The sequence below is a fragment of the Vipera ursinii genome, assembly GCF_947247035.1.
Source record: "Vipera ursinii genome assembly, chromosome: 2".
NCBI lineage: Eukaryota > Metazoa > Chordata > Lepidosauria > Squamata > Viperidae > Vipera > Vipera ursinii.
Genome location: NC_139513.1, coordinates 170138306 through 170163762, shown reverse-complemented (window position 1 = coordinate 170163762; position 25457 = coordinate 170138306). Strand labels below are relative to the sequence as shown.

Here is a 25457-nt window from a genome sequence, read left to right as displayed (position 1 = left end):
TAGCTTTGAGACTTAGCCCCATCCCCGCCACTAACCATCTGGTTTCTCCTCAGGGACCGAGCTCCAGCCGCGTTTCCAGCGCACCTCCCCCTTGCGTCACTCTATGCCGGAGCTGGGGATGTCCTCTTCCAAAACTTCTGACTGGAGCAGCAGTTCCACTTCCAAAATTCAAGCCTCTGCCCGGCCACGGCTCAGCGAGGGCAGAGAGCCCGGGACTTTTGCCCGGGGAGGAGTACCCCGGGTTAGCTTCCGGGAACCCTTAATCTCGGGAGAACCCAGTACCCCTTCCCCTGAGCAAGCCTCCTTGGAGACCTCTGTGCTGCAGAAGCGGGGGGCCACCCGGGGACACCCTCGCTCCACTTCAGATAACTCCCTCAACCTGGGGAGCCAGGACTGGAGGCCAAGGAAGGGGAGGGGGGAAAGGAAGGGAGCCAACCTGTCCTATTCAGCTTCAGAGAGTGCTTTTCCTGCCTGGCACCGGCGCTACCCTCCCAGGGGATGGGACTTCAGCTCCTCTGAGTCCTCCGATTCATCCTCGGAGGAAGAAGGCTACTTTCTAGGGGAGCCCATACCCCTGCCACCCCATTTGCGTGGTGGAGTCAGTTCCCCAGAGGTCACGCCACCCAGTGAATCAGCTCGCAAAAGGCAGCGCCGAAGACTGCGTGTGGTCCGGGACAAGAACTGTGTGGTGGCTTGAGCGGTCCTGGCTTTGGCTATTGCAGTCCAGCTGTAATCGGGCTTGACTGGATGGCGAAATGTTGATCGTTCTCTCTGAGGGCCTGTGCAGCCACTGGCCATTGTTTCTTCCTCCTTGGCCCGTGCCTCTTTTGCCAGGGATTCTCCTCAGAAAGTGACCTCTTCATCGTTCTCCTCAGAAAGTGACCTCTTCATCGTGACCGCTGTTTCCGTTGAAACCTTTCCTCAGGGAGATTTGAGCGGTTGTTTTTTTTTTTTTCTCCCTCACGCTGACCTCTGATCTCTAGACGTGACCCCCCCCCTCGTGTGAAGAAATCTGGAAGTGTCTCTGTGGTGTTCTTTGAACTGTGGTAGTTTATTTTCCGTGGTGGCCTTTTGACCTCTCAACTGTGACCTCCTGAACTGTAGCTTTAACTTTGTCCTCTTGAAAGTTCAAGTCCTGTAAACCTCTGCACTGTACCCCGTGAACGAGTGAGCTTCCAGCAGCAGCAGCAATTTACCTGGGAACCCTTGCACTTCTATTTTGACCTTTTTACTGTGACCTTTGAATATTTGCACCATTCCTGGGTGATCCTTTTGGCCCTTGATCCAGGTTGCTATTTACTAATATACGTCTCTAGCAAGATAGCAGTTTCAAACTTTGGGATTTCCTTCCTTTGGTAGCAAGGTGTTTGGTGGTGATAAGCGTGTGGTTGTGTGTGTACACTGAGGCTGAACTGTTCCCTTGCTCTCCACGCTAGAAGTGGAACATGGGCAGGAGATGTCTTCTAGGGGGTAAACCCCTCAATATATCTTCCTAATCATACTGGACCTGTGATTTTCCCCCCCCCCCCCCCCAGTCTAGTCTCTCTGCACTGTGTGCATTTCTAAAGTTTCCAGTTTTTTAAAAAATGATTTTTTTTGTAATTAAGAGTTTTAATTTAAATGAAATTGAAATAAACTTCACGGAAAAAACCCCCACTTCTTTTGTATTGCAGTGGATCATTAGAGCATGTTGGGATATTAATGAGAAAAAAGGAAAAGATAACATAAGGAACAAACGGAAATGGGTGTTACGGTGCAGTGGGTAAAGGGGAGCGATTTCCTCATTACAGCAGCCTCTAGTCATGCAGGGGTAGGCAACCTCGGCATAGTCAGGAATTCTGGGAGTTGAAGTCCATGAGTCATAAGAGAGCCGAGGTTGCCTACCCCTGCGTCTAAATGAACAAGAGGGCGCCCTCCCAATTTTTTTTGTCTGTATAGATAGATGAATCAGCTTCTGCAAGTGAATCAGGATTATGGAACCTGTCATCTGGAAATCAGTAGGATACCTGGTTGATTCTCCTTGGCTTACATGGTAGAGACTGGCAACATTTTGGCAACCAAGACTGCATTTGAAATACTTTTTAACAAAATAGAATCTTTTTTTTTTACTTGGTACACCTAATTTTGGGCTTACACATTAGGTTTCATTTCTTTCAGGTGTCAACACAGCAGAAAAATAAACCCGTTTTCAGCTGTCATGATCAGATTGGGCTTGGGGAGGTCTGCAAAAAAGGAAATTTGGGGACCAAAGATTGTACACACCGAAAAAGTATAATAGTATTATGTTGATCTTCATGTCCCAACTTAGGCAAATTGGGAGCAGGATATATTATTTCATTGAAACTTAGGCAAAAAACCCCCAACTTTGCTTCCCAAGATCTAATCCATTACTGAAATAGAGCAGAAAGAAATATATGTTATGACTTATCCTCTCCCTAAAAAAAACTAGTTTGCTACTTAGAAGTAAACATTTTGGATTTGACTCTTCTACCAAGTCTGCCAAATCCACCCTTGGTGAAAAACAGCATCTGGTTTTGGGAAGACTCTGTAACAATCTGCGCAGAGTTGAATTAATCAGGGTAGATGTAACAAGTAGAAACTTTCTTTTTAAATAAGTGAAAGCCGTGATTTCTGAGATGCTACTTATTTGGTAGAACTCCAAAAACATGGAAACAAAGTGACTACAGCACTAAAGATGCAGAGAAGCTTCTTTCTGATGGTATATCTGTTACTACTATTCGTTGCTGACTGCAGGTAGCTGATCAAATTCTTGGTGATTTTGTGGAAGCAGCACTTAATTTATTTATTTATTTATTTTATTTTAATTCCATTTATATCCCGCCCTTCTCCGAAGACTCAGGGCGGCTTACAAGCTTAGCAGTAGCCTTCATTCTATGTATATGCCTGCTTATTAGGGCTTTCACACACACCCCAAGCGGCATTATTACAAAGTCAGCTTAATTGCCCCCAACAATCTGGGCCCTCATTTTACCTACCTCGGAAGGATGGAAGGCTGAGTCAACCTTGAGCCTGGTGGGACTCGAACCTGCAATAATTGCAGGCAGCTGGTGTTACTTAGGGAGGCATTAGCCCACTGCTCCACTGCTCCAAGGATTTTGTGGACACAGCACTTAATTTGTGCACACTGACAGCTTAAACGCTTCTATTTAAATGTAAGGAGAGTCAGAGAAACACAGTGTAGTAGTAGTAGTAGTAGATAATAATAATAGTAATAATAGTAATAATAGTAATAATAGTAATAATAGTAATAGTAATAGTAATAATAATAATAATAATAATAATAATAATAATAATAATAATAATAAAATAATAATAATAATAATGCCAGACTCCTTTTCCAAGATGGAGAAGTTTCACAGATCCCTTTAATTATACTAGCAATTCTCTACAGCCAAGATTGCATGAAATATGGTAATGGACATCAAGTAATCAGACTTCATACCAGTTTATTCGCACTTTAAACTATTTTATTTCTCCAGCAAGCACAAAATAAAGCCAAGCTGCCCAAAGTCAAACAGGAGAGAACTGGGTGAGATGGCAGTAGTCATTCTCTTCTATCGTTCCCACAACGCAGACAGGAAAGTGTTCTAAGCTTAAGGCAATGATATAAATTTCCCCAGAAGAAAATCAGGCCGCTTATGTGTCTCCTGATAGATCACTGAGGTCTTAGCCAAGGTTGTGTGTATTCTGCACTACACCAAAATAATTATTAAAAAATACCCAGAAATCAGCACCAAGATAAGCCAAGTTCTCTTCTTTGGGAAAAAAAAATGACTTAACAAGTTTATGAATGCATAACCCAGATAAGTCACTGGAAGGCAAAAATCACAAAACTGCGTCTCACTTATTTTGGCCATATCATGCAATTATGCCTGGAAGAGTTAGCGGTAAAAGGAAACCAGACCGCCAAAGATGGCTGGATGCCATCGAAGTTCACACCAGCCAGAACATAGAATAAAACTCAGAAATAGTGCAAGATCGGAAGAGGTGGGGAGACCTGGCCCTCAAAATCGCCAAGAGTTGGACACGACCAAACGGATAATATCAATATAAAGTGTATGAATTTGCATATTTTATATAAAAGTTTGATATGTTAACTATTTTTATTAAAAAAAAATCTACAAAATAGGGCAGGGTAATGAACTCTGCATGGCACTAGAGCAGGGGTGTCAAAATGCTGGCCCACGGGCCGGATGTGTCACGCGGAAACCGCACCCACCCCAGCTCCAGCAAGGCAAAAACGTCACAATATGTCGCACCACGTCATGTGACGTGGCGTGTTTGACATCCCTGCACTAAAGCCCTGGAAATCTAATTCAGAAAAGTTTCCCTTAATCTGGAAGGTTTCCATATCCGATGACCACCCAAACTCACCATTTATATTTGCTCGCAACGACTGAACACACACAACCCTACTGTGTAACCTAGTACTTGTCTTAAAGACTGAGGTTACCCTGAGAGAGGTAAGATTAGGGGAGGAAATAAATGGTGTAGAAAAAGTTACCAATGTAGGATGCCTTTTAAGTGCTTTCTTTATTTTTTTAAAAAAATAATTTATCATAAATGGGTATTTTAAGATGGCTTAGTGAAATTTCAAACGTCTTTTCATAGTGGCTTCTTATCTAGAAAATCTGGATGCAAGCACCTGGAGTCTGCAGGGCAAACAGACGCCCCAATGAGACGGTCCAGTGGGGTCCCTTTGCTGTCATTTTCTACTAATAGGACTAAAAATATAAAGGCTTATTTTTTTTAAAAAAATCTCAACCAGAGAGTAAATGGAATTACTCCCAATCTGATGCAATCCCATAGTCACAAACCTATGAAATCCATCTTTATTGGGCTCTTGCAATTTCCCTGAAGGATTCCAGAATTGCCCTTCTTTTCCATTGCTGAAACAGTTTCATAAAGTGGAGACAAAAATGAAAGGAGCTGCCAAGTCAGACGACAATCAGTCCTACTGGGCACTCATGGAAAACAGGCTGTGGTGTTGCCAAATTGATACAGGGAGGTGGTCTCTTGGGGACAGATCCCATAGAAGGCAATAGGAGATGGGTCCAGGGTGGCGTTTTGTCTTGAGGTGCAAGAGGGATGGTGTCTTCAAATCCCTTCTGTAGGCTCTGTAAGAAGCAGAAAAAGGACAGACCGATATGAAGCAAAGTTATTATTGTAACTTGCTTGTTCTTGCTTGGAAAGATGAGAACTGCTGCCCAACAATCCTAATTCTAGCTAGAAGCTATTGATTGCTATTCGTCACCATCCGAGCCCTATGAATAAGTAAGAAGCTGTAACATTGCTCCCTGCTTTGCAATTGTCAGGAAAACAGTGAAAGTACTGGATATACATTTTTACAAATAAATACAATATAAATAACCAGACCGCCAAAGATGGCTGGATGCCATCGAAGTTCACACCAGCCAGAACATAGAAAAAAAACTCAGAAATAGTGCAAGATCGGAAGAGGTGGGGAGACCTAGCCCTCAGAATCGCCAACAGTTGGACACGACTGAACGGATCATATCAATATAAATAATATGTGCCAGTGTAAGGTCCAGATATGGGGCCATGAAGATTATTTTATGTTCCTGGAAAGACACACGAACATAAGATTCCAAAGGCTGGCTTGTGGGCTCTCTCTTTGAATGGAAGACTGGACAATGGCATTCTACACAGTTTGGGCTCTGTTTGTTATTTAAAAACTAAGCAGTAGTAATTTTTCCATTGATGTACTTAGTATTCTACCCGATTATTTGATTTCATTTTGAGTTAGGTTTTGGTCTTCATTGCTGCTGGTTTGTTTTGTCTGAGTTTTTAAATGTTCTGTTTTATTTGTATCCGCATGTTTTGCTTTCGTTTTGTAGTTCTACAAATTAAAAAGAAAATGGCAATACAATTATATCACCTCATTAAAAAAATCAAGGGAGACAAAAATAGAAATGCGGTCAGGCAGGCTGACACTAAAAATCACATTATGTATGCATACTATATTTCTTTCCTACATTTATAAGCTTAGTCCTAGAGTCTAGGTCAGACATGTCAAACTCGCGACATCACGTGATGTCGCGCAACATATCGGGACTGTTTTGCCATAGCTGGCAATGGGGTGGGCGCGGCTTCCGCATGATGTGTCCAGCCCGTGGGCCGGCAGTTTGATACCCCTGGTCTAGGTGACTTAAAATACAGAAAATAAAACATAAAAATACACACACACACAAAATCAAGGATTATAAATATTTTTTTTAAAAAAAAATGATTACACCATTAACGTTCATCTGCTGTTCAGCTATAAATGGAATTGCATTTGACTGTCAGGGAATAGTTATTTTAATGAATATATATTAACAATACCTTGCATTAAAAGTGCACTAGCATTAGAATAGCTATTAAAAATAAAAATATAATGCTGGTCATTTAAAATGAAATGGGATTCTCTGGATTCTTCTCAGTTGGGCTTTTGGCCGGAGAACACCGTCATTCGCATAGGTTCGTGATCTGTGGCAGGACTGGCATAGTGGGAAAGTAACTTCCTTGGCCCTGCTGGATCTCTCAGCTGCCTTTAATACCCTCACTTCTGATATCTTTCTGGATTGCCCACATCCAGTTTTCTTTCTTCCTGAATGAGTGACTGCATTTGGTGGTAAAGAGGGAGAGGTAGAACTTGTGGGCTTTGTTTTGTAGTGTGCTGCAGTGCTTAATCCTCTCTCCCCTAGTATTTAACTACTATATGAAGTTGCTGGTGGAGACCACCCACTTCATGAGTGGAACCATCGCTGATATGTTAAGGATAGCCACATGTGTACATCCTAAACAGGAGATATATTTGGGGTTCTCTTCTGCTTCCACGAGGGGAGAAACAGACTTAGACTTAACCCTAACAAAATAGAATGGCTGTTGATTCATAAGCAGGGAGATTTCAGCAGCAGTACGTTTGTAGCTCTGAATAAGGCTGTGCTGCCTCATGCAGAACCAGTTTGCAGCCTGTGTGTCCCCTTGGACTCCTGGTTCCTGATCAAAGAGTGGATGGAAGTCATGTCTTGGAGAGCCTTTGTACATTTTGCATATCAACTGCAGGCTTTTTGGGGAGCAGGCATTTTGCTGACAGTCAAACCCATTAATTCCCACTTGGATTATTACTGTTTGCTCTACACAAAGCTGCTTTTGAAGACCATTTGGAACTGCAATTGGTCCAGTATGCAGCAGCCTGGGAATTAAAGACACTACATTGTTCATTCGGGTCCCGCTGCTACTTCTATGGGAACATACCAGTCGGATTCCAAGTATAATTCAAGATGCTGATTATTTACGTTCACAACTTAGGACTTATTCTTATATTCAACCTATGTTCAAGACCACCAATTGCATGGAGTGTAGAGTAAGGTCCAGGAGGCAGGGCTTGAATGGATCCCGATCTGAGGAAGTGTTATGATCTGGGATCCCAAGGGTGGAGCCTAGGTGGTAGCTCCATCCATCTAGGAAGAGCCTACTTCCAGAAAAAAGGACTGCCCCATCCCTATTAGTGTCCTGGCAGTGAAGAGTTGGCTCTTTCAGAGAGCCAATAGGGATTATATGAGATGTTGGCTTCTAAGGAGGTGGCACTACCTGTTGGAGTGAGGATGAACATCAATAGTTATTTGGTTATGATTTATTGTTTGATCTACTTTTTCTTCATTACATTATCTGTTTTTAACTGTAATAATGAAGTTATTATTAAAGGGATTTAACATTGGAAGTGAGAGGAGTGGCATAAATAATGATCAAATAGACATGATAGCCATCCCAAGGTTATATACTGAGTGCATGCTGAATTCCATTGCTCCCGTTGTATAATTCTTTAGCAGAAGAATAACTGGATGTCTGCATCTGTGGAGATTATTTGTAACCTCAACTCGGATGAGAATTTCCGTTGCTAAGCAAGGCAGTTGTTAAGTGAGTTGTGTCTGATTTTGTGACCTTTTTTTGCCATGGTTGTTAAGTGAAACTCTTGTTAAGTAAATGATGTGGTCATTAAGTGAATCCAACTTTCCCCATTGACTGTTTGTTGGGAAGGTTGCGAATGTCAGTCATGTGAGCCCAGGATGCTGCAACCATCACAATTACAAGCCTACTGCCAAGCACCCAAGTTTTGATCAAGTGATCATGGGGATGCTGCCACAGTCGAAAATGCAAGGAACAGTCATAAGTCACTTTTTTTTTAGTGCTGCTGTAAGCTTGGGCGATCATTAAATGAATGTAAGTGAAGGACTACCTGGACACTATCATTTTATATTCTTAAAGCCACTGGGCTTCAAGTAGAACACCCCCTTCACCCACACAGCCCATTACCCAAAGGGCACTGGAATGCAACGGAGTCGTCATAAATCATACAGACATTCTGCAGCCAAGTTTAAGGAAAGGACGGCAATTCCAGAGAAAAGAATTCTTGTGTGTGTGGGGGTGTGTGTGTGTGTCCCATTTTCCTTGCTGGGTTTAACAAGTGGTATGCCTAGTTCTGGATACAGAAATCTATAGTGGAAATCAAAAGACCAATGCCGTTTCCAAAAGCAAGGTTTTGAGGATCTGATTCATGCAAGGAAAAAAAAAGACTTCTTGAAGCCACCTAGAAATGTTCACCACCTTCCCAAGTGCCTTCAACCCCAGAAGACCTACCGGAGGGAGCTGCCGTATGAGTTTTCTTGATAGAAGGCAAGATGGTGTATGCATCGTAGCCAAAGAGGATTCCAGTCAGAATTGAAACCACCTATTGAAAAGCAATGAAATTTTAATTTGGAGACTCAGGACTTCCCCCCACCCCACCCCAATAATAGGCTGAAAGTTTTTCTAGATGCACAACTCCTAGTGTTACCGATTAAATATATTAGGAGTTAATTATAACAATGAGAAAACATTTGAGAATTTTATGTAACAAATGGAAGTTATTTAGACCTATAAAATTGGCAAGCGGGCAATGCATGACGAAATCTTGAGCCAGAAACAACCTGCCAGATAGAAGGTATTGTTGTAGCAGCTGCATTTTGTAATGTACAGGTAATTCTCAACCTACAACCACTTGTTAAGTGACAGTTAAAAGTTACAGTGGCACTTAAATAATTTCTGACCATTTTTTACCCTTGAGACCATTGCCACATTTCCATGGTCACATGTTCAAAATTTGGGCACTTGCCAACTAGCGTGCATTTATGACAGCTGCATATGAGAGGTCATGTGATCACCACTTGCAACCTTCCCAGCTGACTTCCGACAAGCAAAGTCAATGGGGAAAGCCAGATGGACTTAACAACTGCACAATTCACTAAACAACTGCAGTGATTTGCTTAACAGCTGTGGCAAAAGGTCATAAAATGGGGCACAACTCACTTAACCATTGACTTACTTAGCAATGGAAATTTTGAGCTTGCTTGTGGTTGTAAGTTGTGGACTATTTGTAATCTGGTTTTATTTCAATGTCTTTTTTTCTTCACCTTAAAATAACTGCTCTTTGAATTTTGCCAAACGACGGCCTTTATACCACGATAGGATTTGAACAATGTACTGTATCGTGATATGATATAATAATAAAAATATAATAAAAAAGAAGCTTTAATAGCCTGTTTCACCGGTAACACTGGTATAAAAAATTGTGTTCATTGTTTGGTCTTAATGCAAGAAGGGAACCCATTCCTGTGTCTTGCCAAATTCTGTTCTTTTTTAATTGCCCTATTTTTTTTTGAAAGAAGCAGTGAAAAAGCTGTGAGCCCCATAAAATGTTGAACTGCAATTCCCAGCAGTCACAGCCAGTATGGGCAATATCAGTTGACTCTGGGAAATGTAGTTTTGTGACAAGTACAGTTTTCCCAGCCTTACTATATATAGCATTCTCTAGCTAATGCGATCCCTGAATAAGCAAGGCTCGCCTTGTTTGATGCATGTTATTGAATTTTAAAAATTCCTGTCAAGTCACCATTCCAGCTTCCCTTCTCCAATCCCTCCAAAATTTGCCCCACCAGCAGATATAATACTTACCGCACCAGCCACGGCTGCTCCATCTGGCCCTCTAACCAAGACAATGATGGCGGTGATGATAAAGGCCACTGCTCCAATAAGAGCACGGATGAAAGTCTTTGGAGAAGCAAGAAAAAGAATAATCTTGGTGGAGTCTGAGTTAGGCTTTATAAACAGATCTAGTTAGAACACAAAACCAACCACTATATATGCTACTCAGAATTAAATCCCCCTTGGAAACCATGTTTGGATGATAATTCTATATATAGACTTACACCACATCTGAAACATGGATTCCTCTTAACATAAGATCTTTCTTTACTCAGATAAAAATTAATGCACTTCTTATTTTTGAGATTTATATTGGACTGATGATTGCTATTGATATCCAAATATTATTTGGACATTAATAGTGGTTGGCAGCTTATAAAATGTATATATATTATATTATATTATATATATAATATATTCAGCTACTTAAAAGGTTTTTAGGGTGATGCCTTTTTAAACCTCCTTTGTTCAGAGAGGTGAATGTTAAGATTGTAATCTTATATAATAAATTGTCTGTACAATGCTGTACTAAAAAGCTTCAATATAACTGCCTTGAGATTTTCATCTTCATGTACACCAGGAGTGTCCACATTTGGCAACTTTAAAACTTGTGAACTTCAACTCTCAGAATCCCCCAGCAACATGCCTGGCTGGGGAATTCTGGGAGTTGAAGTCCACAGGTTGTAAAGCTGCCAAGATTGGACACCTCTGCTATAGACAGAATTATTATGCAAAAAGAAGACAATAGCAAGCAAATTGATGCAAAATGCTTCCCTATGATCACTTTACACAAATGCCAGGATGTGACATACTTCGCAGGTGGAAATTCTTACTGGAATTCACATTCTCAGCAGTCAGTTATGTCATATAATGCCTTGCAAAATGTAATCTGCCCATGCAGTTGAGATATCCAGAGAGGACCTATAGACAGTCCCTTACCCTCATGGTTCATGGGATATGGACCTTATACATGGTAGACCTATGTTATGGATCACCTTGTTCTAGGGAGGACAGATGGCACCATTCTTCCTTGCTTTTTAAAGAGATTGATCCATAGTTTTGTTTGGGGGACCATCATAGTTGAGTGTTATTATTTTAATAATGTTGCACAGAGCCTGTATGGATCAAGGGATGGATGCTAGACTTATTGTTAATTAATACTGAGAGAGACATATGAATCTCTTACCCCACCACAGGGCTTACCACACTACCAACACCTACCGTCCATCCCCAGTGGATGAAAGTCAATTGGAGGTGTAATCCTAACATGAAGATAATAAACAGGACGATGCAGTAAATCAAGATGAAGACTGCCACACCTGTGTAGCCATATGACCTGGATGCCCCATAGCAGATAATGATGATGATACAGGCAATCTAGGAGAGTAGAAATACTTATCAAAGAGCAGAATGGGGGAGGAGAGACATCGAAAGAAAATAGTGCGGCAAACAAAACCTGGCTGATCTTTAAAAAGCTAAGCGGGGGCTGACCATGGATGGGAGACCACCAGAAGATTTCAGGGCTAGAATGTTGAAAAACACCCTAGAAGGTTGCAATGACCAACAATTTAGATATTGTTGGCAAAATAACTACATGTATAAATGAAAAAATGCTCTGATGAATTGAACTTGATTTGAACATTTTACTTAGCTACAATCAGACACACACAAAAATCTCCACCTTTAACAGGGAAATGTTAGGAAAAGAAATTAACTTCAATGAAGCTTAGCCTCAAGATAATACACAGAGAGAGAGAGAGAGCCCTACATACATACATACAGAGAGAGTTGTTGTGCAAAAGTCTTAGGCCACCATTAGTTTTCTTGCAGCAATGGTATAATGACCATATATAATTATGTCTGTCTCCTTATTAGAATACAACCAGAAAATACAGGAAATTTGTGTGTAGTATTCAAAAATGGAAAAAGTAGAAAAAACAGCTTCCATAGGCTAAAGTGGCAAGTATTTAGTGTGATCTCCCCCTACACTTGAACAACAGGAGACACACCTGGCTCCCGTAACCTAAATGGAACCCTAAGAACTGTCCTTGCCAAGACCTGTATATATCCTACTAGTTCATGCCAAAATGACTGGGGTGCAAAAAGGTCTATTATACCAGGTTTGTGTAAGACATGCTTGACCATTATACATGTTGTATGAGTGTAATTCATTGGAAGCTTACTAATAAGACTAACTTTCAATCATATCATTCCAGTCCAAATGCCAAAAATCACTGGCATTCTGACAAACATAAAATCATACTTTTGCATTGGGAAGGCCACTCTCTAAGAGAACTCAACAAGGAAACTAGATATTCAAGATGTGGTATTCAGTACTAGAAAATAATTACAGGTGGCCCTTAAAGCTTTGCCAAAATAACAAATCTAATGGTCGCCTAGGAATTTTTTTTGCACAGTACTCTGTCTGTGTATGTGTGTGGGTGTGTATGTGTACATATACATGCATACACAATTTATATATTTGGGTAGGGGAAGAGTGACCAAAAACATTTCCCAAAATTAAACTAACTGTATTGTGTAGTATAAAATAAAGTTTACTACCTCAGTAAAATACAGTCGATATAGACTGTTTTTCCCTCTTATAGCTAATGCATACCTTCATTTTTGATACACCTAGTAAAGTACTGCAACTTAATGCACTTCTTTGCCCATGCAAATACAGAAGGAAGTGTGCAAAGATCAAATTGGCCTTGGAGTATTATGGCAAGAGGCTGCTCTCCAAGAAATAAATGAAGTTAGGATAGAGAGGTGAGCAAGGAATTTGTCTATTTGGTTTGACTCAAATTACACTGTTAATATGTAATATGGTTAATAAGTAATATGGTTACTTCCCCCACACACAGTAACTTAGTTCTTTGGTTACACAGAACTATGATTTTATCTATTTTTTTTAAATCCCATTTATATCCCGCCCTTCTCCGAAGACTCAGGGCGGCTTACAATTGCCCAGAGGATGTACTTTTCAGTGGCATCCCCTACACTATAGAATAGTTTATACTCTGAGGCTGGATTAATTCTTGCCCTCTTATTTTTTAGAATAATAGTGAAAACAGAGTCATTTTTAAAAGAACTTTTGAAAAGGAAGATATATAATAAAGGACAGCAAATGATACATAGTGGGTTGGGTGATAAAGAAATTTGATAAATAAATAAATAATGATAACTTAGTATGGCTTTACGATATAATAGCGTTGTAATGCTCATAATATTGTAACTTGCCTAAAGTTTGATGAATAGATGCATACAAACTATTGTACTACATACTTACATAGCTGAAAACCAGATGTTAATATTCCCCAAACCAGGGGTAGGCAACCTCGGCTCTTTTATGACTCGTGGACTTCAACTCCCAGAATTCCTGAGTCAGTCCATGAGTTATAAAAGAGCCGAGGTTGCCTACCCCTGCCCCAAACCATAGCTTCAACCTTTAGTTAAAATTTCAAAACAAAATATTAAGAAGCCACCAGGTCATTACTGAATTAGCAACTGAATGCCCACTGAAAAAGATTTTGGGTGCCTTTCCAAAGGCTAGGAATGAATGTGGTGATTTATATCATAACACTAAGAAGGCTTGTTAATTGGACCTCCAGTTTTGTGTCGCAGCAGAACAGACGCAGGAAGGTAGGGCTCTCTCTTCTGTGCCTAATTTTGCCCTGCTGGGGCCCCTGAAAAGGACCTAAAGTCACCCCGAAGAGGCGATGACAAGGAGGGATGCTTTGTTGATCATGGAGAGGTGGAGGTCTCTCCAGTTTAATCCAAGGAAAGCCTTCCAAACTGGCAGTGGAAAGACCGGCTACATTTCTGTGGTCAGCCATTAGCTGCTGACAACTGAAGAACAAAAGCACCAATTAGCACATCGTAAACTGCATGTTTGGAACTGGGTGAGAATATTGATCTCTTCTTTACTATTTTATAACTGAATTTCCTGGGAAAGGCTCCCAAGAAGCTAAAAACCTCTGAAGGTAAACGGAAGTGGTGCTTTAATTTTATGGGGGACACAAATATACAATATTGAAGTAGAAGTAATATAAAGTTACAGTTCTGATAAATTTGAGAACTGAGATAATTCTTAAGATTTTTTTCTTTGGGGAAAAACATTGAGGTGAAATACAAAAAATCAATCCTTTGTCTTAAGAGTGGAAAATGAACTTTGAAGGACATCTACTGGTGGATTTGTGTACAGCACTATAACTTGCTTTCGGGCTGCTTGGTGATTCCTAGCTTGGGAGAACAGCTGGCAATAAAGGAAAATATTTTGGCATACTTATCACCTTGACCTGCTTGGACTATAAACACTTATGGAGCTTGGACTTTTAATCTCAAGAACTAATGGGAGAGAAGGAAAATCTGACTTTGGACTATGCCTGGCTGGGAGAGACTTTTGAGTTGTTTAAGCTAGAGGAAACTTTGTTTTACTCTTATTGAGACTGGTGATATTAGAGGATCTCCAGGAATAATGCCTCAAGAATAAACAAACACCATTCAGAAGGAAATATACTCTACACTACAACTAATTCACCAATCAATTCTTGCATGCAAAGAGGACATAAAAAGAAATAACAATGAGACTAAAAATAATTTAGATAACATAAATGAGAAAATCTCCAAATTAATACAACTAGAAAGTTCCCAGACAACGACTACAAAGTATGAACAAATAAACCAGAGATTGGAAGATGAAGCAGAGGAATTGGACTTAGAGATGGAAGAGATGGAATGGAAATGCAAAAGACCCTTTATCCCTTAGGTTTGCAAGAGGCACCTGCTGACAAGAAAGAAGATTTTGGGGAATGGAATATAGAACTGTCAGGGGAACGGTTACAGTTTGGGAGGCAAAAGAGGAGGGGAGAAATTGAGGAAGAAGGAAGGTGGGAGTTGCTTACGGAACATAAATCGGCGCAACTCCCTCCCAAAAACACCCTACCTAAACTGTCTTCCTCATGCCAAGCTTTTACAAAAACAGGGGGGGAAAACAGGACAGTGATTTATGAGCTGATATTATTTGTATAATATTAGTAAAATATGATGAAGATGTTTATATCTAACTTTGTATACATAAATAATATTAAGAATTGTAATTGTGTAATGAGGGGAAAATGGAAAAAATATGGGGAAGAAAGAAGGATCAGGGGAAAAATACTGGATTGTGCAGTAATGAATAGATTTATATTGAAGAAGGCAATGTCAAATATGTGAACCCAGGCAACATGTTGTTTACTAAGTGCTAAAGATTGTAATTCTAAAAGATTTACACACACACACACACACACACACAGAGAGAGAGAGAGAGAGAGAGAGAGAGAGAGAGAGAGAGAGAGAGAGAGAGAGAGAGAGAGATTTTTTGTAAAAGAAAAAGGTGCTGAAACTCTCACATGTCATACAGCTTGCCTACCCTACAGGTTCCATCCAAAAAAGGTGCTGGAACTCCATTCTGGGCATTCTGTGACAAAAAAAGCCATTGGCCCTCTCTAGACAAACTGCAGGGTGGGTAGTACCGAATTTAGCAGCAACATTTGGGAGGATCCTCAAAGCCAGGTTACACCTCTGGAGAAATAATTTTTGCATTCATTAATATAATGAGTTATGCAAAAATGGCTAGCATTGATCCACCTGATACTGCCTGATCAATTCCCAGCAGTTCCATGGCTCAGAGTTGGAAGTTAAATGATATCTGGTGGGCTAAAGTTACCTATTCCTACTTTCAGGGATGCCTAGAGTTTCCAGGGTTGGGCAATTTTGCATAGTGGTTAAAGCAACTAGCTAAAAACTAGGAGACTGTGTGTTCCACCTTAAGCATGAAGCCAACTGGGTGACCTTGGGTCAGTCCCTTTCTCTCAGCCCTGGCAAGGGCAGAGCACTCCTAAAATCTTGCCAAGAAGACTGCAGGGACTTGTCCAGGTAGTCACCAGGAACCAAGACTCAAGGCCGCATGTGCAAACACGTACCTGCACACACACACACACAGAGTCCCAGAGAGATACTATTAAGTCTTACTACCATTTGATATGAATCTGCATTTAATTTTTTTAGAAAAGCAAATTGTCAGTCCTCTTTAGTTTTATTGGTACCTAGTTATCAGGCAGAAACACGAACATGCCTTAGACTGAATTAAATCATGTTTCCGTCTGTGTATGTACTACACGATTCTTCCCAAAATGCTCCAAAGCAAATCAGGAATTAACTACAGGGCTGTACCAGCTGCAGCAATCAAGAATTATGCTTGGTGGCTAAATCTGCCAAGTGGGAGCCTTAAAGACAAAAGCTCAATCCGTTTCCCAGCATGCTGGCCAAAGACTAGGCAGAAGCATGTGGGGGTCCTGCCATCACTGGGGAAACTGCTAAACAAACCAGGAATGTGCTGTCAAGTATGCCAGGGCAAGAGTAAAATTTTAAAGGAACAGGAACTCATTTCAGACAACTTGTGGAAGTAGGTATGAAAGGGGAGGGATACAGTTTGCAAAAGTAACTCAAAAGCCTACAAAATGAAGAAAATGGCAGAATCAGATGAGATGCAGTAGACAGCTTGGGGTAGCATAATTGCTAAAAATATTAGCTGTTAGATTGATATCTCTATTCTATATCTTATAAAGACAAATAAGCCACCCAATGCAATTACAGTGGGGGAAAAATACCTGGGAGCTATAAATCTTGCTGATTGATAGGGGATCAAATACGTATTTCACTCATTAAAATGCAAATCAATTTGTAACTTTTTTGAAATGTGTTTTCTGGATTTTTTTGGTTGTTATTCTGTCTCTCACTGTTAAAATTTGAAGTCAAATTGGTTTTTTTAAAAAACAAGAATCCAGGCTACCTCAAGGAAAGCAAAAAGCAAGACACATTACTTTACCCACTGCCAAACCTAAACCAATATTCAGATGCACACTATAAATAAAAAGGCATATTTGAAGAACTATGATTGAAAGGCTAACAAACTGAACATCTATTTTGGGTTAATTTCCTGACAGAGTTGCTTCGTTGCCTGCTATCAATTTTTTTAAAACTCTTCCCCCCTTTGATCTACAGGAATGCAATCAAGACGCACCCCTGCTTTCTCTGGAATCAGGAGACTGGTGTTTCCCAGTTATTTCCAGTCAACTGAATGCTGCAAGGTGTGGTAAGAGGGAGGCAGCCAGTGATTCATTTCTGGATTCCAAAAAGGCAAAGAGAAATCAGAAAATGACGACAAGAGTCATTTCCTCTCTTCCTGTGCAACTGCAATGATTTACGGTACCACCTCGTTTTAAGATTTTAATGGAAAGAGATTATAATGGTTGGTTTTAACGTATTTATATTTTAATGTATATAGATTTTTATGACAGCGAACACCAAGAGTTACTCTATGGTAAGATCGGTGGCCAATAAATTTTATGAATGAATGAATGAATCATTCAAAGACACAAATATCTCACTGGGAAAAGATAGTATCATATGCACCATCATTTTGTGTACTTCCATCCATTATAGCTGCCCACCTAATCAGCAGCCCAGAGCCCTGAAAACTGAGCAAATGAGCAGAAGAAACAGCTGTAGGTAACATAGTTACATGTTTTGCAAACTGATGCAAAATATGAATCTCTACGTGACTAGGAACATTCACTAATTGCTAGAAAAAAGATCTTTAAATCTGTATAAACTATAAAGAATTTACAGCCAGCAAATTGGAGGCTTTAAAAGAAAAGTATTTAAAAGGTTTAGCCATAGAAATTTAAAATCTGTCTGGATTTTTAAATATATAGCGCTAACTGGTTTGGCAAACTAGAAGCTTCTTCTGTTCCTATCACATTTTACTAAGCATTTTTCAGAAAAAAAAACATAATTGGGTTCACTCAACACACATACCACCCCTCCAAAAAAACCTGAGCAAAAATATATGTGAAAATGCAACTTCTGACTAAAAATTGAGCATTGTTGGCATTTGAATTTTAACCCCCCCTCCAAGGCTATTGCTATTATTAGAATGTATATTTTATCCTACTTTAGAAAATGGGTAAAAAGTAAGTTTGATAGGTGACAGATTTGGGAAATTTTGATTTTATTTTTTTCCGCTCTTTGCAAACCTCTCTCCCAAACTTAAATGAATTTCTGTGGTTTATATACAGCATTGCTAAAGACAGTAGGACCTTGCTTCATCATTCTAGCCTCTTTATCAAAGTGGTCTTGTTTGGAGTTTTTCTAACCTTCTCTTATTTCAATATAGATAGATAGATAGATAGATAGATAGATAGATAGATAGATAGATAGATAGATAGATAGATAGATAGATAGATAGATTCGGGTTTTTCCCGCGTAGGTTTTTTCTACGCGGGAAAAAACCCGAATAACCAAAGATCCACATACAAACACCCGTGAAAACCTCAGAAAACATATATATATATATGAGCTGTCACTGCTGTGACTACTGCCTGTTGATGGCCTTCGGTTAGGCTGAAACAGGAAATAAGATTTGTCCCATGTTTGGGGCCTAGCAAGGTAATCTAAATACTTAACAAACATTTAACATACAGTGTGTGTGTGTGTGTGTGTGTGTATGATTTAGAAAACTATTTTTATTTCAGATTTGAATTGCAATTAAATGCATTTGCATATGAATTTGTGTATTTGGGAATAAGAACTATCTTACAGAATCATTTAAGAACTGCAAGCTGCTGCTATGCTCATCCAGCATGAAGAAAATGACTTTAAAAACTTGATTATCTTGATTTGTACACCTTGAACTGCGCAGTACAAGAGCTCATGGAATGATAGGGTGTGGTACATGTAAGGGGGGGAAAAACGTTCCTCTTTTTCATTTCTAGGTCTTGTCAAAACTTGCTATTCCCAGCTCCAGAAGAGAACATCTGTCATTCCCAAACCACAAAAACACCCAGCCCTGCAGGCTTATAGAAACACCCAATTTTTTAAGAATAAAATTCAGTTTATTGGTCTAGTGACATGTGTGCATTTCATCATTAACTCTCAAACAGAGAACTACTATAAACTGGGCAGAGTTGCAGAAAACAGGTTTATATCTGCATCAAGCTAAAAAGTTTAGTAATCTGGATCTCTCAGCCTAACCCACTTCATAAACTTGTTGTTAAGGATAAGACAAGCACTCTAGCTACAACTTCATTCATAAATCATCATGCTAGGCCTTAGTTTGCTTTAGCAATGGTTGATTTATACATAATGTTGCCAAGAAAACTGCATAAATGTGTCAATTGTGTCGCCAAGAGCCAAATCTGACTGAAAAGAAACATTACCTTTTAAGCCATAAAGCCTCTAGTTTATAAACCAGAGTGCCTGGTCTGCTACATTAAGCTAAACTAAAAGTAAACAAAGGCATAAACTAGGAACCCAGCCAGTAGATTCTGCCTTAAGCAATGGAGGAAAGCGGAAGTATATACATAGTAGGTGCTCGGAATCCTTAGAATAAAGAGAAATGCACACTTTTCAGTAGTTCTCAGGAAGCTCAATTTCTCAACAGTGAAAAATTGATGGTTTTGGTCAAAATAAAATTAATTGGATTAAGACCCAGATTCCTGCTTGATACTTTTTGCTCTCATCTAGAAATCATTCCTTCAGCTAATTATTAATGAATGTAATGAAGGTTGTGAGACTGACAGCCAGTCAGTGTGGCAGAGCAAATGCCAAGTCCATCATGGAAAGAGGCAACTTGTCTGTTCCTCTGACATGAGAGGCAAAGGAAGGATTCCTCCCATCCAGAAATGCTTTTTAGGCAAGGACGGGGATGGAGCACACAAGTATGAATACATAATCACCCTTGCCCATGGAATATCTGGTGGTGGTGGTGGTGGGTTAGAGAAACACCAGTCCACCAAATGTTGAGGAACCAATTCTCAGCACATCACACCATTGATCCTGCTATTGAAACAACTGGAAATTAGAATTCAGCAACATCCTGAAGGCTTTAGAATCCTCTCTCATCTATATAATGTTTCAGATAATTTACCAAGTAGGATTGGCAATAAAATGTTACAGTTTGGAATGCTCCAACCAACCCTTTTTTTGATTTGCCATCTTTTTTTTTCTGCACAATTTTGTCTCCCCGAGTGCACAATTTTGTCTCCACCCCAACCTGTCAATTCAGTTGTTGGTTCTTTTTTTTATTGCATGATTCATACTCTGAACATGGATGCAAATAATATTTAGATATTGAAATTTTATTTATTTATTTATTTAATTAATTAGATTTCTACACCGCCCTATTCCCGAAGGACTCAGGGCGGTTTACAGGGCAGCATAAAATACAACATAAAAGATAATATAAAATTAAAATAAATTAAATTAATTAAGCCCAACAATTAAAACAATATTTAAAAAGCTAAAACCCCTTCAGTCCAGGCCTGATAAATCGAAAAGCCAGGTTTTCAGGTCCCGGCGAAATGAACGCAGATCGGGGGTGGTCAGTTGTTTATTAATAAACATGCAGAATCACATTTTGTTACCCTCAAAATTTCAGTCTGGTCTTAGTTTATACCTCACCTCTCAGTAAGCGTTGAGATTGCAAGATATTGCAAGTACAACAATTGTACATACAATTTTCCAATTATGGTCAAACATCACTTAAGAAAATATGACTTGGTTCACATATGACACTGCCATTATTTGGTGGCTGGAGTTTGACTTAGTACAGTATGCTATATGAACACAATGAAATTTGTTAACTGCAGTTATGATTTAGCATGTTAAGTAAACCAAGCGATGGTTTATTCAACAAACCATAGTCAATACATGAACCAGGCCTATAAGAGACCATATACAAAAATATTCAAGAGATTGCAGACAAACAAATGAATGTTAACACCTGCACAATTTCATACATTCATATCACCATTTTTTTTACAAAAACAACTGAAGTTCCAGATGTCATTTATAATACGTTATGAACTACAAGTTGGCCCCCCTTGCCAAATAAGAGCAAAATTAGCGCTTTTTTCTTTCATTCTGTATAGTAAAAGAAACAAACAGCAAATGCCCTCTTTTCACTGAGTCAGCTGAGATGAAATACTATTTTCCTCCACCTCCTCCTTTGGGTAAAGAATAACTAATTTAACATTCCCTGGAGGAAAACCTGCTTGTTTTCCACATTCCTTCTCATTCTTTTCAAATCACATCATCTACCAAAGATACAGGATGACATCTCGTACAATTACCTAAATTTCCCCAGGCAATGGTGGAGGGATGTTAGTTTGGGGGCTCTAGCATGGGTGTGTGCGTTTAGTGGTTTCTGGTTCTATTGAACCCTTGATTCAATTTCAGATGGTCTCTGCTTTTTATGTAATTCTCTGCTTTTGTTTGTTGTGCAGAGTTCTTGGGATAGGTGGATGGCTACATATATTGTAGTAATAATAATGAGGGTGAGGGGTGACATGATAGCAGTGTTCCAATATCTCAGGGGCTGCCACAAAGAAGAGGGAGGCAAGCTATTCTCCAAAGCGCCTGAAGGCAGGACAAGAAGCAACGGATGGAAACTAATCAAGGAGAGAAGCAACCTAGAACTAAGGAGAAACTTCCTGACAGTTAGAACAATTAATCAGTGGAACAGCCTGCCTCCAGATGTGGTGAATGCTCCAACACTGGAGGTTTTTAAGAAGAGACTGGACAGCCAGGTTTCCTGCCTTATCAGGGGGTTGGACTAGATGACCTCCAAGGTCCCTTCCAACTTTATTATTATTATTATTATTATTATTATTATTATTATTATTATTATTATTATTATTATTATTATTATGTAGACCCACAATTTGATACCCTACATTCCTGTAGCTGCAAGCAAAAAATGGATGGGTATTCACACCACCCTAAATAGGTTCACAAACTATTTTAAGCCATGTACCACAACAGCTCAGAGTAATGTTGTACACATTTAGCCCCTGCAAACCACAATGGCTATATGTACATGATTTGTGCCAAATATCGAACGAACCATATAACTGAGTCAGTGGTTTGGGTGAACCAAGCAGATAAGTCTTAAATTTTTATCTCTGTACAGTATTTGGAAAATGCTGGAGTTTTCATGAGCTTATACACGCAAGTACCTCATACATAAACAAGGCATCGACGTTCACAATGATTGCATTATGAATTTTGAAAAACAGATTATTCCAGATGAGTCCACCTCAGCAGATGGTAACAGGAGACCCTTGGGAATTCTTAGCTGCAATTCACCAGGCAATGGATCAAAGGCAATACGTAATTGGTTACTTCAGTGTCACCCAGATGCAATGGCTTTAGGTAAATGAGAAATAAACACCATCAATTCCCATCAAAACAGATTCAGAGCAGACACAAAGTCCATCTGGAACCCAAACCAGGTAACAAAAAGGTAAGCAGATGACTGGAAGGAAAGACTTCACAATAATTTCAGCGGTAGCTCCAGTTACTTTGCTTCTTCCAGTTAAGTGCCTTTTAAGACTTGTATAAAAAGCAGAAATTCAACAGGGGACCCCTTCGAAGGAGGCAAATTTTGGGTAGGTGTCTTGGGTTCTGGGGCTTATGGAAAAACGCACGCGCCACTCCGCCAGCGTGTCAAGTGGCAGGGCAACAACTCCGGAGAGCGGCCCACAACCACAGGCAGATATCGCGGGTTGCCATCTATGAAGCCTTCAGTCAGGAATTTAGTTTCTCCTTCAAGGGCTGGGAGGCAGGCAGGCAGGCAGGCCGGCAGGGCAGCAGAGCCAAACCAACGAGCGGCTGCCTCTCCCGCCCAATACAGCTTAACAGGGCACCGCCTGTCTGTGTTCAGGCAGGGCAACACAGAGTGTGACTCACGTCGCGCTCGTTCAGCCGGGCGCGCGCAGGGCGCAAAATATTAGGCAAGGGGCCAGGGACGCCCTCGGCCTCGCCCCAAGGCCCTGAGCAGAACCCGACAGGAAAAAAAAAAAAAAATCGGGCGGCCGAAGTTTTTCAAGAGCTTCGAAGGGTCGCTTCAACGTTGTCCTCAAACTAAACTATTCTCCAAAGCGCCCGAAGGCAGGACAAGAAGCAACGGATGGAAACTAATCAAGGAGAGAAGCAACCTAGGACTAAGGAAGGAGAAACTTCCTGACAGTTAGAACAATTAACCAGTGGAACAACCTGCCTCCAGAAACGGTGAATGCTCCAACACTGGAAGTTTTTAAAAAGAGACTGGACAGCCATTTGCCTGAGATAGTATAGGGCAGGGGTCGGCAACCTCGGCTCTTTTATGACTCGTGGACTTCAACTCCCAGAATTCCTGAGCCAGCTATGCTGGCTCAGGAATTCTGGGAGTTGAAGTCCACGAGTCATAAAAGAGCCGAGGTTGCCGACCCCTGGTATAGGGTTTCCTGCCTTATCAGGGGGTTGGACTAGATGACCTCCAAGGTCCCTTCCAATATTATTATTATTATTATTATTATTATTATTATTATTATTATTATTATTATTATTATTATTATTATTATTATTATTATTATTATATTTGCCCGCTGCGCAGACTTCTCTCCCGCCTCACCGGGAGCCCTGCAATGGCCCGTTCCGAAGACTCCACAGGACTCTGGGAAGGGCGGCGGCGCGAACGCCTGCCGCGCAACACAAGCCCGCCCACCACCGCCGCCACCCCTCCTTTCGCCGATCGCACCCTTTTCGAGATGAGCTGGATTGCAACTGCCAAGCGTAGTTGGGAAACCTACGTAATCCAGCTCGAAAGGGAACCGGGCCGGCCCCGTCGGTTTGCTGGTAAATCCCGTGGAAAGCAATCCCCGGAGACGCCTGTGCTCCATTTGAAACCGGTCGAGAAGGGGGAGGGCGGGAGGGAGGGAGGGGACGGACCTGATCGACCGACAGCGAGCGGGGAGGGGGGGAGGGAGGAGGGAAGGGAGAACCCGAAATACGGGGAAAGTCTCCAGGCGCGCGGGGGGAGGGGAAGGGGGAGGCTGTGGGAGGAATCGCTCTCCAAGCCCATTCCCGGCTTTTATTTTTATTTTTTGCTCCGCTCCGGGCCGTTGCGCTTCCCCACCCCTCTGGTTTAACATATCCTCGATCTCCTCCGCCGCTTCCAGCCCCGCCTTCTTTAATTCCTTCCCTCGGTAAACGTCTCCCTTCGCTTGCGCTACTAGCTAGGGCGTTTCCCGCTCGGCTCCGGAGTTTGCAAAGGCCCAAACTAAGCCCCGCGGCCCTGGCGGTAAACAAAAGTTGACGAGAGTTTGGAAGTTCCGGGTGGGAAGCAAAGCAAACCGCCCCCCCCCCTCGGTTCCCTTGCTCCACGCGGCGGGAAGCTTCCTCGGGAGCGGCTCCTGACCAAAAGGCACACGCCGGGCGCAGCTGCTTCTAAGCTTCGTGGGGTTTTTCCCCCCTCACCACCACCACCTTAAGGGAAAATCTTTTTATTCTTTAGTTTTCGGAGAAGGAAGCAAAAAAAAAAAAAACACGTCAAACGCTCTGCTGAGGGCGTCCTAAATGAAGATTCTTCCCTCGGGACGCCTGGAAGAAACTTTTCCCGCCTCGCCTTTCCCGCCGACGAAGCGGAAAGGGAGCCGCGCGGCTAAAAAGCCCCTCCCGAGCTGCGAGTTTGGGCCTCGCGGTCATCGATAGCGAGGGGGGGGGGGGGGGAGAGAGAAAGGGCGTCTGTGTGGGACGGCAAATGGCAGATTTCCTTCCTCTCTCAACGCGAGGGGTTGGCGTCGCTTTGCTTTTAACTTCCTCCCGGGTTATTTACCTAAGAAGCCCTGCAGCTTCTCAGGTAAATTGGGGGTGGGGGTGGGGAAAGGGGGGGGAATACATACATACATACATACATACACACACACACACACACACACACACACACATACATAAATAAGAATGATTTTTTTAGGACCCAGATTTGGGGTGGGGCAGGGTGGAGGGTAGCAGCGTGCCGACTCTGGAAAGCGTAAAGCGTCTCAGAGAAGGCTGCAAAGGAGCCCTACGGAGCGGTGTGTAAAGACTTCGGTGCCATTGCGGTTATTTCCATGCGCTGAGAGGAAAAGAAGCGCCAGCGCGCCCTCTTCCCCGAGGGGGAGCGAAAACCCCCACTCGGTCCTCCCCAAGTCCGGAGCGCCCGGCCGTCGCCTTTTCCCGCTCGCTCGCTCACCGCGGTCCTTCTTAGTCCCCCCCCTCCCCTCCTCTCGCGTCTCGCTTCCCCCTCCCCTCCCCTCTCCGTTTCCCTCTTACTATTTCTATGAGGAATAGCATTCCCCTTCGGGAGCGGACGAAGCCGGAAAACTGTTCCATGCACCCCTTGGAGGAATTGGACGGCTCCATGGCAACGGCGGGATGCCCCTCTTTCCAAGAGGGGGGGAAGAAAAAAAAAACACGTCGGACTTGCTCTCTTCTTTACCGCCCGACTTGCTCTGGAAAGCAGCCTCCCGTCAGGCGCGGGTTCGCGGGGCTGGGCGAGGGCGGGG

At 41.6% G+C, this 25457-nt stretch overlaps 2 protein-coding genes across 4 annotated transcripts in view; one reads left to right on the top strand and one right to left on the bottom strand.

The window, feature by feature from the left end:
• PRICKLE3 (prickle planar cell polarity protein 3) overlaps positions 1 to 1656 on the top strand; it is a 28495-nt gene extending 26839 nt beyond the window's left edge. For all 3 annotated transcript variants that reach the window (XM_083356729.1, XM_083356730.1, XM_083356728.1), the window contains one exon: positions 54 to 1656. In XM_083356729.1, the coding sequence (XP_083212855.1) occupies positions 54 to 697 (644 nt within the window). In that variant the 3' untranslated portion in view covers positions 698 to 1656. The remainder of the gene's footprint in view (positions 1 to 53) is intronic.
• Positions 1657 to 4777: 3121 nt separating this feature from the next.
• PLP2 (proteolipid protein 2) lies at positions 4778 to 25457 on the bottom strand. The gene is made up of 5 exons (XM_083356776.1): positions 25225 to 25457; positions 11269 to 11424; positions 10018 to 10113; positions 8665 to 8755; positions 4778 to 5138 (listed from the first exon to the last, which is right to left on the bottom strand). The coding sequence occupies exons 1-5, from the start codon at positions 25312 to 25314 to the stop codon at positions 5119 to 5121; spliced, it is 453 nt and encodes a 150-aa protein (XP_083212902.1). The 5' UTR covers positions 25315 to 25457; the 3' UTR covers positions 4778 to 5118.

Bases quoted from the DNA above. Each gene is read 5' to 3' on its own strand.
- PLP2 (XM_083356776.1), bottom strand. From the start codon at position 25,314: ATGGAGCCGTCCAATTCCTCCAAGGGGTGCATGGAACAGTTTTCCGGC. The intron at 11,425-25,224 runs GTAAGAGGGAAA...CTACTCTCCTAG, and splicing joins TGCTATTCCTCATAGAAATA to ATTGCCTGTATCATCATCAT. The intron at 8,756-10,017 runs GTAAGTATTATA...GCTTTTCAATAG, and splicing joins GAGCAGCCGTGGCTGGTGCG to GTGGTTTCAATTCTGACTGG.